Raw genomic sequence first — 18,263 nt, forward strand, 5'->3', positions numbered from 1 at the left:
GTGAGAATCCATTGACCGAACCTTCCCTTTCTCTTGGTGACCCCCATGATGTAGGGTAGTGCAGCACTATTAAGTAACGTCACCTGTGGAACAAATGTTGCTGGAGTGTCATGCGGTCTTGGTAAAATCACTCAAGACCTGTGGCAGATACCCTGTCCCTATCTCCAGTGCCAAGAGAATATGAAATGGTGAGTATCCCTTTAAGTGGCTGTTGAACAGCCAGGAATTTTTAGGAGAGGAAATAGAACAAATGATAGCCACTATAATATCCCAGGTTTAGATATTTATGTTAACAGTTGCAAATGGAAAAGTGTTGCTCTATTGCAAGTAGGTTAACCCAGGTGTGGAAAGCTTCATCATCAGGAGAGATGCAATGAAGATGAAGAAGCTGTGAGAATGGACAACCTGCCTCCATCTCCTCGTCAGGATCTGCAAGCAGGACCGTCCTGGTTGATTCATTCCTTTGGCCTGCTCTTTTTGTACAGAACTCATTTCTTCCTACCTTGGACTTTATTCTTTGGATGTCTGTGATATCTCAGATGTCCACAGTCTGGGGTGAGGACTCCTGGTCAAAGATATCAACATGAAGACGAAGAAGGTGGAAAAAGAGCTCAGTGCGATGTTGGGTTTAGAACTCATTAAGATGGGGGACGTGGGAGAATGAGGGCTGATTCTTCTAAGGACTGAAGATCAGGAGAGATAGTGAAAATACAGCAAGGGTTGGGACAGGAGGGAGAGATGAGTTCAGAGGAAAGTGAAGGGGAGAAGGATCTGGAGGAGTAATCGAATTCAAGAGCTGTTGAACTTTGTGATCTTTAATGTGTGAAAAAGAAGGATAAAGGCTTTTTGTTGACAAAGAATAAAGTGGAACTGCTGAACAGGAGAGCTTTGAGATCAAGTGAGTCAGTACAGTTGCAAAGAATGGTCGAGAGTATAAATGTGTTGTTGGGTGGCATTAAGTGTGGATCTCAGGATGCAACAAGAACAGTGATTCAAGAAATGCTGGATAGACGGGGCATTCCTCTGATCTTGTTTGGATTGGAACTGTGAAGGGTGGAATTTCAGCTGGACTCCATATGCAACGTGTTGGAGCTGGAGACATTTGTTAAGGAAAGAGATATAGCTGTGGAGGCATATTTTGGTCAAGATCTTATCAAAGACAAGAAGGAAGCAGAAACCATGTAAGGTAACTGTAATAAAAGAGACAGACAGACAGACAGAAAGCCTGTCAGAGACAGGAATAGAACTTCTTCAAGGTGCTAATTTCTGGAAGAAAAGTTCCAGTAAATTATACAGTAATTGAAAAGGAAAAAAATGTAGATGCTAAAAATATTTTTTAAAAAAACAGAAAATGCTGGGGATTCTCAGCAGATCAGGCAGCAATGCAAGTACTTGTCTGGGATTTTAGGCTTCCCAGAGTGCAGGCATTCAGAGATTGCACATGTCCTCCCTGGCAAACTCTGGTCAGGAATGACTTGTGTCTACATTGTCTCCATGGACAAGACACATACCTCCCCGGCCAGAATTCTTCATCAGCCTGTTCAGCTTCCTCTGTCCCAGTTGTTGGAAAAAAGTTACTTGCTCTGTGGTATGCCCATTTAAGATCACGTCTGTTGTAGCACATGCTAAGAACTGTGATAAGTTATAGAGAATCAATAGAGAACGCTGCACAAAAACTGACAACGTCATCTTCAGCACAGCATTGCATAGAAAACCCAATAATGTTGTTCTGGGGAGCTCAGAACTGAAGTTCTCTCTCTGGTGTCTTTCACAAGTAGTGTTAGGACAGCATGCAACACTGTTTAGATGTGTAGGGCAATTTCTAGACCCACGCCTTCAATGAGTGCTAAAAGATATTGTAAAAGGTCTTCATCTTAACAATCCTTCAGGCAGCTCTTCCCAGAACGCTTCAACTCCTTGTGTTCACATAGACCAAAGCACTGCTAATGGGAGGATCATTAACAATGTTCTTTCACAACAGATTCAGCTTCAGTGGGCTGCTGGTCAACCCATTTTTTCTGTAATGTCCATTGATCAGTGTATTGTAGATCAAAGTAAAGGGATGAAGTAACTATTCATGCATTTCTCCCTGACTAGTTTCATGAACAATGCAAATCAGGTCAGTTCTATTCTGTGTATAATTTTTTTTCCATTTGTTAATCTAATTCAAGATTGTCCATTCCAAGTCATCCATTCATGTACGCTAATGGTCCCTTCATGACAGCACCTATTTGTCTGTAGAATAATTCACAAGACCGTTCCATGGTGCAATCACTCTATTAAAGCATGTGAAGCACATTTAAGTAAAGACATTACAGGATTCATTGACATCAGTGATATTGGATGATTTGTCTGTGACACACCTCTCCTTGCTCTACATCCATTTTTGACTTAAAATTGGCAGATTTACCATGTATATGGAACATAGGACAGTACAGAACAGGACCAGGCCCTTCGGCCCACGATGTTGTGCTGAACTAATTAAGCTAATGACGCCTAATCCCTTCTGCCTGCACATGGTCTATATAGCCTCCATTCTCTGCATATTCATATGCCTATCCAAGAGCCTCTTAAACACCTCTATTGTATCTGACTCCACTACCACCCCTGGCAGGGCATTCCAGGCTCTCTGTGTAAAAAGCCTGCCCCACATATCTCCTTTGAACTTTCCTTCTCTCACCTTAAATGCATGCCCTGTAGTATTAGACATCTTGACCCTGGGAAAGATGATATATATGTATCTTGCACTTCCACAAGGTCATCTATCATTTACTTACAAGGTAAAAGAGCATACAAATTTCCAGTCTTTCCTTATAATGCAGTTAATTGGTGCTGGCAATCAGGTTTATGGTGGCGTCTCCATGGAGATCAAATATGCTTCTTATGTTTGAAATAACATGAGGTGATAGTTGTTGACAGTTTTATTGTTTGAATCTCCCTCCTGCCTCACAATTCTCACTCAACTGTTTTCATCAGTTGTTTGCTATTTCACTGGTGGCAGTGGAGTGTTTCATCTCACATGGGGTATAAATCCTGTCACAACCAGTCAGGGAGACAGCTGGTGACAGCAAATTGGCACTGATGCAGGTTATGAAGTACTGCAGAGCATCCCTCTGCTTCAGCAGAAGGAAGAAAGCAGTGGGAGATGGCTTAAAGAGGATGCGCATTTAAATAAAGTAAAGCCCACAGAGGGGTCTTACACTGGAAGATAATTCAAAGCATATTAGCATTGCAAGGAAAGGCAGTGGGGGTGGTGTGTGGGTATTGCTGCAAAATCATATGATCCATCCAAAAACACATCTTGTAGTAATTTAGCTCGGAAGGTCTACAATAATTTCAGAGCAGGTTGAGGTTGTTCTAATTACCAGGATTTTAATTTGGTTTTGGATGCTCCTTCTGTCATTAATTTTAATTGCAGTGTTAACATTTCAGCATACTCAAATCTTGTTTTAGTTCAAAGCTGTAGTTTTGGACTTATAGCAATGGATCTTTACAAGAATAGTAAATTCATTATGATTACATATGAAGTGTTTTCTTCCACTTGCTTGTTTTAACTCCTTCAGCAACACTATCATTTGCAGTGCTCAAAGGATTCACATCTAGTTTATTACTCCTGTGTTCTTTGTCCTCTCCTCGACTTCATCAAAGTGAATTTTGTCAAGATACAAGATCATGGATTGTGTCGTCAGGTCATGTCCTGCTTCACTCAGCCAGGATATTACATCAAATTTTAATGGGATAAAAGAATCAAAAAGAGTTGATCAGCATGTGTGAGAGAGAATAAGTTGCAGGGATACAGGGAAATAAGGAGACAGGAATGGGGGTAAAGGTATTGTTCATCTGGGAGCCAGTGTAGACACAACGGGCCAAATGGCCTCCTTCTGTATGAGTATAAAATAGACCACCGCTTTAGGAGAGATGTCAACACTTTTGTAAGGCTACCCAGAATGTTGCCAAGGACGAAGAGAGACCAGAGAGACTAAGATTGTTCTCCTTAGAACGGAGGAGATTAAGACAGATTGAGGAGAGGTGTTCCTTAATTTTAAATGGAAGAGATATTTTATAAATTGTTTTTACTGGGCTGAATGTTTGGACACAGATTTACAGAAAAATGAAACAAATGGAATTTTTACATAATCAACTGTTACCATCGGAAACGTACTGCCTGAAGGGTCAGTGACTTTCAAGTTTATTGTCAAGGGCAAACATACCCAGGGTATAAATGCCATGAAAATAGCTTTTTGCATTAGCAGCACAGTACATTACAAACATGACAAACGTAAATTACATAAGTTTAAAAGAACAAATTAATATAAAAGAGCATTTTATATGTTTAAATGCATTTTAAATGTGTTGGACATAAAGATGAAATACTTTTTAAAAAAACTACATTTTTTAAACTAGAAAGAAAGAGTAGGAAGATGAGATAATTGAATAGTTTTTTTCAGAATCAGTACGTCTGGGCCAAATGACCATCTTCTGATTTATGTGATTCTATGATTTTATTTTCAGACAAGGATTCATTGGTCATGGCATTGAATACAAAGCAGGGAGGTTGTGCTCCAACTGCACAAAAATTTGGTTGGGCCTCAACTGGAGTACCGCATGCATTTCTGGGTACCACACTTTGGGAAGGATGTGTTTTGCGCTGGAGAGGGTGTAGAGGAGATTCACCAGGATGTTGCCTGGAATGAAGCAGGCTGTCTATTTCCCTCCACAGATGCTGCCTGACCCGCTGAGTTCCTCTTGCACTTTTTTTTGTTCCAGATTCCAGTAACTGCAGTCTCCTGTGACTCCAGCCTTGCACCTGTTGGTTCTCATAGTGACTCAAACATTCTTACTTGCCTTCTGTTCCCATTCCCTGCCTTGCAATGCACAGTCCTTTTATTGCTAACTGTAGAACCATTCCCAGAGATTCCAGAGGTTAAGTATCGCATCCTACAGCTCTTATGTTAAGATCTAATATTAACCTCACGAGTGTAAGGCAAGGTTAGCATACCCGGGTTCAATTACGGCCACTGTCTGCAAGGAGTTTGTACGTTCTCCCCGTGTCTGTGTGGGTTTCTTCCAGGTGCTCCGGTTTCCTCCCACATTCCAAAGACTTACAGGTTAGGAAGTTGTGGGCATGCTATGTTGGCGCTGGAAGTGTGGCGAAACTTGCAGGCTGCCCCCAGAACATTCTACACAAAAGATGCATTTCACTGTGCATTTCGATGTATGTGTGACTAATAAAGATATCTTATCTCTTATCTCTTATGAGGAGAGACTGAAGAGGCTAGGTAGGTTCTTCCAGGAGTGGAGGAAGTTAAGAAGGGGCATGTTTGAGGTATATAAAATTATGAAGGGTATAGATAGGGTAGACTGCAGGGAAGTTTTCCCCATATCAGAGATAGACAAAACAAGGGGTCCTAGGTTTAGGACAGTGGGGAAGAGATACAGAGGGGATATGAGGGGGACCTTTCTCACCCACAGGGGTGAGTACCTAGAATGCACTGCCCAAAAGAGTAGTTGAAATGGGATCGCTGACAGTATTTAAAAGGGGTCTGGATGAGCACTTGTATCACTTTTATTCGGGATATAAATTAGGGATTGAAGGGTATGGGCAAGCACTGGGACATTGGATTAGTGCGGATGGGTGCTCAGTGGTCAGTACGGATGTGGTGGGCCAAATGGCCAGTTTCCATGCAGTACATCTCTATGACTCTCTAATGATTCTATTTGCTAACTATTCCCTGCCAGCTGGCAGTTCAAATATTCAAATCTAGAATAGTACTGGTAGAGATATGGAAGGAGGCAGACCAGTTGAATGTGCCTGGGGATCTTAGTGGATTGTAAATGTCAACGACAATAAGAATTGTTATTTTTCCAACTGATTTTGTACCACTTGAAATACTTCAAACTGACTTCTTATTTTTGAGTAATCCTGTGTCAGGTTTGTCAAAGGGCACATGTATACTACGAATTCTCAACAAAAACAAATTCAAATTAGTATAAAGATCACAATGAAGCATTGTGAAGCATCTTAAGCATTATCCTGCCTTTTCTCTTTATCCAATATGCTTTCAAATATCTGCCATGGATTTAAGATAAGATAAGATATAAGATAAGATATCTTTGTTAGTCACATATACATCAAAACACACAGTGAAATACACCTTCCTGCAATTTTCCATCTTTAATCCAGATTACCAACAGGTTTTATTTCTGACCTTATTCATTGCTGCATCATTTGTTGTGTTAGTGTGCTAAGTAACGTATACTTCACAATCATGGAAAGCTCTTCTCAGTAAGAAGAAGAAAATATGCAAGCAAGTCTCATCATCTCTAAAGGCAAATGACAAGTTCACCTAATTGTCTGGGAGTGCCCAATGCTGGCCATTCCTTGGTACAACATGAACTAATTTCCCTGCCATTGCTCCAAAAAGGGTGATATCTGGAGACTGGTGTTACTTGATGAATGATACTCAAGTGCTGCTCCAATTGGGAAGTGCCTGGTTGAATTTCCAGAGTGATGAGAAATATCCTGGAAATGGTCATGATCTTGTTCCTGTCTGGTAAGAGTACATTTTCAATCACATACCACTGAAATAAATAGCCCTGTATTTCCTAATTCCTGCATTGCTTTGTTCTATGTCTTGAGGTATTAACATGACAGATCTCGTCTACCTTTGAACATTTATGTGATGTGAAGCTGATCTGTGATCTGCAAATACAGCTGCACATGTCACACTGGTGACTGTTTTGGGTCGAACATTCAAGCATCACATTGACTCCATTTTTCATATAAACGCAAATTATCACCTCATCCAAAATGAATCTCGATTCCACGCTCCCTTGGTACTGTAGTGGAATGTCTGTTGGATTTCTGTGCCCAGATATCTGGAATATATTTTGAACCTATAACCTGAGGCAAGACGTTAACTAGTTAGTCTTCAGCATTTTCTCCTATTGGTATTGCTTTCAAAGAGGGAAAAATTCCCTTCAGTACCCTCACCCAGATTGGGAACCGACAATATAGGGGATGTATTACCTAGGGGATGTCCTGTATCAGTGTTGCACGATAAAGCATCAAGAATTGGCAATGTTGGGTATACATTACCCTGAGTATTTGAATCAAAATGTAAATGTGAATAAACAAAGAAGCAATCTCACTTTTCTGCTCTTTCCCTGCACCCTTTTAATATTTTCCTGCTTCATGTATTTACTTAATTCCCTCCAAAGTTTTGTGATTGAATTGACTTACAGTCAACTTTGGTAATGCATTCCATATTCAACGGATTATGCATGAAAGGATTTCTTCTAATCCCCTCTTTATGCTTTTTGTACTAATCCTAAATTTATGCTCTGTGTTACTGATTTACCAGCCACTGGTAATCATCTGGGCACTGTTTATTATCATACACCTGCTCATCATTTTGGATGCTCGAGCTGAATTTTTTAAGATTCTAGTTAATATAGTCCAAGTTTTTAATTCATAAAATTATGAGTCAAATACTGGGTATCTTGTGTCAACTTACGATCTGTATTTATTAGTTGATTGCTGTGGTGGTCTCCTGAGATGAAAAATGAACCTTACTTAGTTATGTAGTGAAATTTCCTCTTCCAGTTAGAAAGTTATTTTTATAATAGGATCAATGATCAGTCACTTGGGTTTAACTATAACAATTTACTTGACTTTGTGATTTTTCAAATGTTTTTAATATTAGCATTTTTAATAAAATAAAGGATGATTTTTGAAATTCCAATCCACTTGGAAAACTTTAAAAGCTATCTGTTATTCTGCTTTGCAGGAATGACATGTCAAGCACGGACCTCATATACAGAAGACGAAGTTCTTTGGGGCCATAGGTTTCTTCCAGTCATGTCACTGGAAGAAGGTTTTTTCCGCGTGGACTATTCCCAGTTCCACTCCACATTTGAAGTCCCCACTTCTCCATATAGTGTAAAGGAACAAGATGAGAACCCGTCACTTACATCACTCTGCGCCACTCCTTCCATCAGCAACAGCAAGAACAGAAAGGAGAGAATCTTCTCCCTGGATTGCATCGATACCCTCGAGGAAAAGGGCAGAAAATTGCCAGCCAAGCTTCAGAAAATGAGCTCCTGCAAGGATGAGCTGCAGAAGAAAGTTCTAAGAATGACTGCAGACATAGGAGAAAAAACCTGCAGCACTGGGGACCTCCCTTTAAAAGTGCAGCGGATAAGTTCAATTGCCAACAATTCCGGTGTTGAGGAAAGACTCCCTCTGAAGGCCTTCAATACCAATTCCGAATCCATCACTCAATCAACGGGGGATCTGCCACAGAGGGCGTATGACTTGCAACCTACAGGTTCACGAATGGACGACAATTTACCTGCCAAACTGAGAAAAATGAATTCTGATCGCCTGATTTAGAAGTGTGATTTTTTTTGAAGGTGATCTGTAAAATACCAGAGACTTAAGACTCTAACTGAGGTGGATTGAGCTGCTTTAGGGTTATATACACTTAGCTAATGTTGGTTTGGTTTGCAAAGTCATGTAGCTATAATGTTTTAAGTTGAAGGAAAAATATGAGCATCTGTTTTGTTCATGCTTCAGTGTCAGAATACTAAATTAGCATAAAGTAAGCGTAAACATGGAAGAGGAATCATTTGTCTTTCTAGAGCAGCCCAATTAAGCTTTAATCAAGCCGAAGCCTTGAGTAAAGCTCCTTGGTGCATTTCTTCAAGTAGATTGATTAATAAACATATCCTCTGTCATCAGTTTGAGTCACACTGATTCAGAGGGTCCTAGGATTTATGTTTATGCTGTGCCAAGTTAGCCTATCTCAACTGTTTTAAAGCAGAAGCTTAAAACTGACTTTAGCATTCCATTGCTAAGGAGAAAAATCAACCAGATCTTCATCTCCAATTGTGAACTCTAGTTTTTCGTGTATCGTTCTTGCTCTTAATTAGGTTCAATGTTCTTTGTGATCTGAGGTAAAATGAAAAGGTTTTTAAAATCCACATTACTGCAGCAATTCAACCTTGACAAACCAATCCCACATTGTGTCCTACCCAGGGCTGCTTTTTCTAAACTGGACAACTAATTGAAACATTGTCAAAATAAATAGATAAGCAAGCATTTGAATTTCATACTGAAACCAAATGAAACATTGGCACTTGTGCAGAAAATGAATATCCATCATTGCTCGTGTTCTAAAATTTAGGCCAAACCTTTGAAGAAATCAACAGGAATATTAAGGATGTTTCCAGTCACTGATCTTTAGCGAGAATGTCAAGTTCCTCAGAGAAAGTGCTGAACAGATTTATTGCAAAGGTGTCCGGAATAAAAGAGAAATTTGAGAATTTGGGGCTGTTTCCCTAAAAACAGAGAATGCTAAAAGAGGATTTGCTTGAAGTATTCAAAATCTTGAAGGATGTTACTGGAGTAAATAAGGAGAAACATTCCAGTCATACCAAGCTTGGGACATAGAGGACACAAACCTAAAATCATTGGCAATGAACCAGAGATGATATGAGGAAAACATTTTACTTGGTGCATTGTTTTCTCACTACCTGGAACACAATGCCTGAAAGAGCTGTAGAAGCAGTTTTAATTATAATTTTCAAAGAGAAATTGGAAAAAGGGCAGGAAGTAGGTGTTGGGATTGGAGATGATGAGGCGGCTTTGAAATGAATGATTCCTCTGATACTCATGAGGTTGATGAGTGATTAGATAAGGGTTAGGTCTGTATGCTGCATAAGCAAATAGCAAGCCAGCATTCAGTGAAGAAGCTTTTCCATCCAGGATAGCCAAATTAACAAATGGCAGCTCCATTCAGCTGTAACCAAGCACCATAGGAGAGAAAATTAGAGATGAAATACATTTTTAAAGCTCTTTGCTGAAATGAAAAAAAGTTCCATAGTTATACGATACAACTTCAGTTAAGAGTCTGGTTTGGTTTTGATGCATTACTTTGAAATTGAATCATATTGGCTTCATTCTGCAAACTTACAGTGGGGTTGACTGTACCTGTGGCATTTCCATCTATGAAAAGCAGCAAAATGAAGTCAAGTATTGCCACCCATCTGTTACCATTGCCACCCATCTGTTTGTAGTGGCCTATTTTCCTTGAGCTATGCCAATTTAAATTGAATTAGATTTGTAACTACATAGAAGCCCCACGCAGCAAAATTGACCAGTGCATGTGAAGGAATTAATGGACATTCAAGTTCAGCTTCAGTCATTTGTGACAATGCTCCTGATTTTCCCAGAGACAGAACCTTCTGGTGACTTTTACTCATGTCAGGCGCTTGTATGGGAAGTGCTTACAATGTTTGATAATGCTTGACGTAGAGTCGTATCACGCAGAAACAGCCCCTTTGGCCCACCATGTCTATGCCACCTCTTGTACACTAATCCCATTTACCCACGTTAGGTCCACAGCCTTCTATGCCTTGGCGATTCATGTACTTATCCAGTTGTTTCTTAAATGTTTTGAAAGTATCCAAGTATCTGCCTCCACCACCTCTTCAGTCAGCACATTCCAGGCTCTAATCACCTTCTGAGTGAATGACATTTCTAAAGAATAACTGGATGCTTCAACTGGATTTAATTATTAAGACAATTTTGACTAGAGAAAAGCCAACTCATGTAGAATGAGATGTAATCCGCTGAAAGTGCAATGGGAATAGTTACTTGAATGTAAGTCAGTGTCTTGTCAGTGGGAGATGTTTACGGAGGTGATAGTGGAGGTTCAGAGTAAATATGTTCCACAAAGGAAAAGGATTGGATTTCCTCTGGATGGCAAAGAACGTACAAGTTAGGTTAAGTCACAGAGATGCATCAGGTGGTGCTGCTGCGTAACACCTCCAGTGATCCCAGTTCGTTCCTGACCTCCAATGCTCTCTGCATGTTCTCCCTGGGATCGTGTTGGAGAAGCAAGGAAGGAAATAGATAAAGATCTGATCATCATTTTTCAATCTTCCCTGAGTCCAGGTGTAGAGTTGAAGACTGCTAACATGGTGCCGTCATTTAAAAAGGGAGAAAACGTCAGCTCGTGTAACCACAGTCAGCCTAACATCAGTGGTGGGCAAAATATTGCAAAAACAAATTGAGGAAAAGTATAAAATCATCATTTAGATAAGCATAAAATGTCAGCATGGATTTGGTGAATGAAGGTCATATCTAACCAATGAATTGCTTATTCAGGAGGTAACAGAGGGTTGAGTGTTGTGCTGTTGATGTAATCTATATGGGTTTTAGTGTAGTTTTGATAAGATTCCAATATGATAAACTGGTCATAAAAATAAAATCCCATGGGATCCAGGGAATGTTGGATGCAAAATTGTTTCAGAAATTGGTAAAGGTTGATGACCAGAAGGTTGTTGCACATAGTTCTACATAGTTTACTGCTAGGTTGCATCCATTCTATGGGATGTGTCAGTGATTTAGTTTTGAATGTAAGGCCATGATTATCAAATTTGTAACTAGGCTGGTGAGGAAGAAAGTTGTACAATGCAGGAAGGTTTCAATGGTCAGTGGGCAGAAATCTGATGAATGAATTCAATATGGAATAGTATGAGGTAATGCATAATAACTGATAGGATATCAAGATGTTCAGGGAAACAGAGAGACTTTGGAGTGTGTCTTCATTGATTCCAGAAGGTAACTGGACAGGTAGATAAGGTCATTGGTAAAGCTCAGGAGATATTTACTTTTGTTATCCTAAGCTCAAATTTTAGGAGCATGGAAGTTTTGGTTACCATATTAGGGGCGTTAGTACCAAAGAGAGTACAGAGGATAGTTGCAAAGACGTAGTGAAGATTATGAGGGTAGATTGGATAGCTGGGGTGTGGGATTGGCTCATTAGCTCTTCTTCAGGACAGTATGGACATGATAAGCCAAAAGACCTCCTTCAGTGCCATACACTTCTCCCATTTTGAAGACCCAATGTTTGCATCAAGCACACTGTTCCTACACACTACACTCTTACCTCTAAAGAAAATCCTTTACTGCAAACGAGTCCAACCTTTCAGAGCAGTGCTTTGGATGTTTTGCCACAACCAATATCTGATGAAATTGCCGTTGATATCTTGGTAAATTCACTGGCCAACACACAGGCTCCTCTTTCTTTCACTTTGACTGTAATTATTATATCTCGTTCTCTTCAGCCTATTCCCCCCCCCCCCCCCACTTCATCTGTGCCTCTCTCCTCTCATTAAACCTTTCTATTTCCTTCTGTTTGTAGGTTCCTGCCTTGCCCTTCAACACTGGTTTCTCTCCTCCTGCATTTATTTCTCTCTTTTCCCTCTTGCACCTTCCTACTTGTACCTTTCCTCTTCTGAACTGCAGCAGAATATGGGGTGGAAGAAGTGAGTCAGTCAGCAGCTCAGTAATGGCAACAGAAGTCGGGTCACTAGGTTGCTCCAGAGTAAGCTATGCTTCTTCCCACTCCAAAGCTTGGCTTATAACGGAAAGGGAGAAGAAGAGACCTCTTAATAAAAGCTTTCATCTCTGAAAAAGGTAAAAATGGAAACTATGAAACTATGGAGACAGAGGAATCCTTCAAAATAACTCCGTGCTAATAGTTTGGATCTGGAGAAGATGCTTACTCTTGTAGAAGAAACTGAATCCAGGTGTCATTATAATAAGTCCATTTAACACAGTGCAATTTTTTTTTCTCTCAGAGAGTTGTGAGTCTTTGGAGCTTGCTTCCTGAAGGGGAGTTAGAAAAAGAGTCTTTGAAAAAGGCTGACATGGATTGATCCTCGATAAGGGGGTGAAAGGTTAACACAGGTAGATGGGGATGTGGAGTTGAGGTTACAATCAGATGAGCCACATTTTTATTAAATGGCAGAGCAAGGTCAAGGGGCTGAGTGATCTACTCCTGCAGGTGGGAACATCAGACTGGAACCAAATAGAAAGGAATAAGTGGGTAATTGGCCTGGGGTCGGGCCGATTCTGGAGTGGTCAGTGTGGGTGTCGAGGGTTTGAACTGATCCAGAGCAACAAACAATCTGCTGGAGGAGCTCAGTGGGTTTAGCAGTATTTGTGAGGGGAGAGGAATTTCTGACATTTTGGGTCAAAAGCCTGCAGCAGGACTGATCCAGGCCTGGGTGAGGGCATGAGTTGGGAGGTGGTCACCTGGGCTTCCACCGAGCGCCTTGTTGTATGTGGGGGAAGGGGCAGAAGGGAAAGATGTTTATGGGAGTCAGGTTCTGAGAGGATTGGAAGATTATGAAGTCAGGAGGTTGAGCTTTGAAAGGTGAGGGGTCAAGAGGATCAGAGGGTTAATGGTTCAGGGGTTGGCAAGATGAGTTGTGGGTCAGAGGACATGAAATCAGGGGAGGACAGAAAGATTGGGATTTCTGGTTGTGGAAGCAAATAGTGAGGAGTCCAGAACCAGACTGGGAGCTAACATAGTGTGTTGTGTTTTATAGGGACAGCAGAAGGATGAGATATGAATAATGGACTTACATTACGAGGTTCAAAATGTACCTCTGCAACACTAGGGCATGGTTGTCCCTGGAATTCCCAATAATGCATGTTCCTGGCACAACAGGTTAAATTCCTCTGCAATTCTCCAAAAATGTGCAGCACAGGGAATGATGTCATCCATGCGTGACTGACACAGAAATCCCAACAGGGGCAAGAATGTCTCATGTCTGGGGGTGCCCGGTCAAACTTTCAGAATGAGCTGAAATATTCCAGAAGTGCTGATTATTATAGTTCACTTCAAGAAAAAATGATGCTCATTTGCATAACTTTGAAAAAAGTAACATTATGCAATTGAGTTTCAAGGGAATTACTTATTGTAAACTTGGAAAATTAGAGCTTTTTTAACTGATAAGAAACTATTAATTGTTAGTTTATAGGGAGCTATAACTATGAAGGTTCTTGGAAGAGCTGCAAGTATACAAGCAGCTTCTGTAAACAATTAAGGAGGCAAGTAGTCTGTTGCCATTTACTGCAAGAAAGCTGGAGCACAAAACTAAAGAAGTCTTGCTGAGATCTTAAGCAGCTTTGATTACATTTGGAATCATTTGGAATACAGTGTACACTTTTGGTCTCCAGGCTTAAGCATTGGCTCAGTTTGCTCTATACTCGTTAGATTTGAGAAAATGAGAGGTTGTCTCAATTTATTCATAAAAGATTCTCTGAGGAGGATTGACAACAGAGAAGTTGAGAGGTTATTTCTTTTGGGTGGACAATCCAGAACCAAAGGGCAAAGACTTAGATAATGGGTTAGCCATTTAGGTCCAAGATGAGGAAAATATTTTTGCAAAGAGTTGTAAATCATTACATTTCTCTATCCCTGAGTGTTGTGGTGTTTGGTTGTTGCATGTCTTCAAGGATAAGATGGATAAGACTTTGGACATTAAGGGAATCGATGAGTAAGAGGTTCAGAAAGGAAAGTGGTCTTGAGGTAACCATCCATGACCTTTTTGAATGACAGAGCGCACTCCAGGGATTTTCTGGCCTCTTGTTTCTATGACTTATATTCTAAAACAAACAGGGAAATTTGGCAGTGTATCAAACACCAAGTTCAGCCATTGGAACACTTCTTACTGAGTTTTGGAGAGAAAGAACAAATGATCTTTTTCACAAAGTGGTGAACATTTGAACACTTTCATCAGAAATATTTGCTTGCGTTATATTAGCAAAAAGAACTGGAGTGAAGCTGCAAGCAGATGATATCCATTTGACGATGCCTCACTTTGTCATTGAAGAGGCAATTAGTTTTGCTGGAAACTAAATGGATTAAAGCAATGTTTTACAAATGTAAAGGTAAATCATTTTATTCCACTGAATTTACTTATGTCCTTACAGCAATATTTCATTTTTCTCCATGTTTAGTGAAGTGTTCAAATTGATTTAAACAGTGGCCCAAACTCTCAATGCAACAGCACTCTGGGAGCACCTTCACCCCTGCCTCTCAAGGGCAATTGGGGATGGGGAATAAATACTGACCTTGTCACCAATGCCCACATCTTGGAAAATAATTTCAAAAAATAAAAAATCTTCCATTGAATAGAAATTCACTCAAGATCACTGGTATCTTGTCTTCTTATCTTGCTCCTACTTGGAGTCAGTCTTCAGACACAAACCAGATGATTGACGAGGCCCAGTGCAACACAGAGCAGTTCCAGTCAGAAGAAGCAAACCTCACCGTGGAATTGCTTTCTCTTCAACATCGAACATTTGAAGCTATTAAATATCAAACATGGGATGTTTTTAATGTAAAATGAAAAAAAACCTAAAACATAAGAAATGTTTAAAAACAATTGCATGCACTTAAATTAACTCAATGAAGTACACTTAATTAAATCCAAAATATATATATATAATTGTACCTCCCCCCTACCTTGCAACTGTTGCTGTGAATTCAGATGAATGACTTTGCTGGATTGTTGCAGGTTTAACCTGGGATGGGTGCAGCTGCAGGGAAATCTGCAGAACTCCTAGCTGTTTAGCAGGGGATCTGGGCCATTATTTATTCAATGAGGTAACCTCCAAATCAAATAGTTTTACACTGCAGGAAAAGAAGCAAATAAATATTCAAGAAACATATTACAAGAGAAGTTGGTGAACTTGAAAACTAATAAACCCAAGGACCTGATGATAAAATTCCCAAAGTTTTGAAAGAAATGGTGATAGAATTATTGGTTACTGTCATCCAAAATTCTATAGAGTCTGAATTTTTCCTGTGGATTTGAGAGTAGGAAATTTGATTCCACTGTTTAAGAAAGGAGGGAGAGAGAAGACAGGGAACTACCAAGCTGTTCACCTAACATCAGTATTAGTGAAAATGTTGGAATCTATATTGAAGGATGTAATAACAAAACACCTTGAAATGAATAATATTGGTATTGGTTTATTATTGTCACTTGTACCGAGGTGGTACCGAGTTAGTACAGAGTGCATTGACGTAGTACAGGTAAAAACAATAACAGTACAGAGTAAAGTGTCACAGCTACAGAGAAAGTGCAGTGCAATAAGGTGCAAGGTCACAACAAGGTAGATCGTGAGGTCATAGTCCATATTAATAAGGAATAATAATAACACACTGCACTGCATTAATTATTCCTTTCAATACAGTGCAATGTCATAGTGCAGTGCAGTTCAGTGCAGGGTCATAGAGTCATCGAATTGCAGATAGAGCACAGAAACTTGCTCTTCAGCCCACTGTGTCTTTGCCAACTGTCATGCCTATTTATACTAATCCCACTGGCTTGCATTAATTACATATCCCTCGACGCTTTGCTCTTTCAAGTACCTGTCCAGATGCGTCTTCAGTGTTACTGTTCCTGCCTCCATCACTTCCTCTGGCAGCTCGTTCCAGATACCAACTACTCTTGGTGTGAAAAGTTTACCCCGCGGATCCCCTTTAAACCTTCTCCCTCTGTCTCCTTCGCTCCAGGGAAGACAGACTCAGCCTGTTCAATCTCTCCTTATAACTCAAGCCCTCCAGTCCCAGCAACGTCCTTGTGAATCTTTTTTGCAGTCTCTCTAGCTTCATCACATCCTTCCTATAACATGGCGACCAGAACTGCACACAATATACCAAGTGCGGCCTAACCACGTTTCATACAACTGTAACATGACATCTCAACTTTCATACTCTGTGCCTCGGCCAATGAAGGCAAGCTCTCTATCTGCCATCCATTTGCCCACTTTCCCAGTTGATCTAGACCCTGTTGTAACCCTAGACAACCATCTTCACTGTCCACCAGACCACCAATTTTGGTGTCATCTGCAGACTGACTAATCGTGCCACCTACATTATCATGCAAATCATTAATATAGATGACAAACAACCAAAGGACACGGCATTAATCCCTGTGGCACACCACTAGCCATAGACTTCCAATATAAAAAGCAACTCTCCACCACCATCTTCTGCCTCATAGCACCAAGCCAATGTTGTATCCAATTTGTTAGCTCACCCTGGATCCCATGTATTCTAACCTTCTGGACCAGCCTGCCATGTGGGACCTTGTCAAAAGCCTTACTACCACCCTGCCCTTGTCAATCACCTTGGTCACTGCACATGATTTCTCATGCACAAAGCCTTGCTGACTATTCCCTAATCAGGCTTTACCTTTCCAAATGCAAATAAATCCTGTCCCTCAGAATCCTTTCCAATAACTTTCCTACAAGTGATGTAAGGCTCACTGGCGTGCAGTTCCCTGGCTTATCCCTGCTTCCCTTCTAATGTAAAGGCACAATGTTAGCTATCCTCTAGTCTTCTGGTACTTCACCTGTAGTTAATGGAGATATAAAAATCTCTGCCAAGGCCCCGACAGTTTCCTTCCCTGCTTCCCATAATATCCTAAGGTACACATGGTCAGGCTTCAGGGATTTATCCACTTTTATGCATTTCAAGACCTCCAACACCACCTCCTTCATAATGCTGATATGGTCTATGATATTGCTGTTCCTTCCCTGAACTCACAACTTCTATATCCTTCTCCATGGATGATACAGATGAAAAGTATTCATTTAAGGCCTCATGCATTTCCCGTGGCTTCACACAAAGATTACCACATTGATCCTTAAGGGAACCTAATTTCTCCTTAGCTATGCTTTTGCGCTTAATGGACTGAGAGAAGCATTGAGGATACTGTGTGAATTTCAGCTTAGAAATACATAAGACTTAGCCAGGTGAGTTTTGGTTCTTTATTCTTGACATGGCTGTTGTAGGAAAATTGACTGGCTTTATTTTTCTGGGTGTATTGGAATAATACAGGCCTAGCAATTCATTACAGCCTGCAATGGGTTAATGCACTACCAAACCACACACCAATAACCATTTTGGATATGGGTTCTCTACTTGTAAATTCAGTAACACTCAGTCCTCAAGATGTCTGGGATGATTGAATCAGCCTTACCCAATATTAAGTATGTTCTTCAAAGGGAAATGGATATGTCGGAGCCCATGGCTGAGTGTGTACAGAGCAGAGAGGGAATGTAATGGGGGATTGGGGCAAGGGCTTGCTGCCAGCAATCTGTGGTGGTGGAGACCTTGTTTGCAGGAAGACGGGGGAATTGATATATTTGGGTGAGTTGGGGAGGTTGATGATTCAGTGGCCTGTGGTCAGTGGTGGGGTTTGATTCAAGATCAAGGTCAAGAGTTTCAAGATCAATGTATATAGTGTATATAGGGCAAAGGTGATGTGTTTATGAGCAGTGGGTACCATGGAAAGATGAGTGGTGATGGGGAGGCCTGACTGAGATCGGGTAAGTAAACAAACTAATTGGATCCTTGCTGCATTGAATTCTGAACACCAGATTGGTA

The 18,263-nt window shown here is 40.5% G+C and overlaps 1 protein-coding gene across 4 annotated transcripts in view; it reads left to right on the top strand.

Moving 5' to 3' along the window:
- Positions 1–15,242, top strand: part of LOC127583023 (G protein-activated inward rectifier potassium channel 1-like) — a 55,259-nt gene extending 40,017 nt beyond the window's left edge. For 2 of the 4 annotated variants that reach the window (XM_052038717.1, XM_052038718.1), the window contains exon 3: positions 7,791–15,242. In XM_052038717.1, coding sequence (XP_051894677.1) covers positions 7,791–8,395 — 605 coding nt within the window. In that variant the 3' untranslated portion in view covers positions 8,396–15,242. The remainder of the gene's footprint in view (positions 1–7,790) is intronic. The other 2 variants (XR_007958192.1, XM_052038719.1) reach the window with 2 other exon arrangements.
- The last annotated feature ends 3,021 nt before the right edge of the window (positions 15,243–18,263 follow it).

This window comes from Pristis pectinata, chromosome 25 (genome assembly GCF_009764475.1).
Source record: "Pristis pectinata isolate sPriPec2 chromosome 25, sPriPec2.1.pri, whole genome shotgun sequence".
NCBI lineage: Eukaryota > Metazoa > Chordata > Chondrichthyes > Rhinopristiformes > Pristidae > Pristis > Pristis pectinata.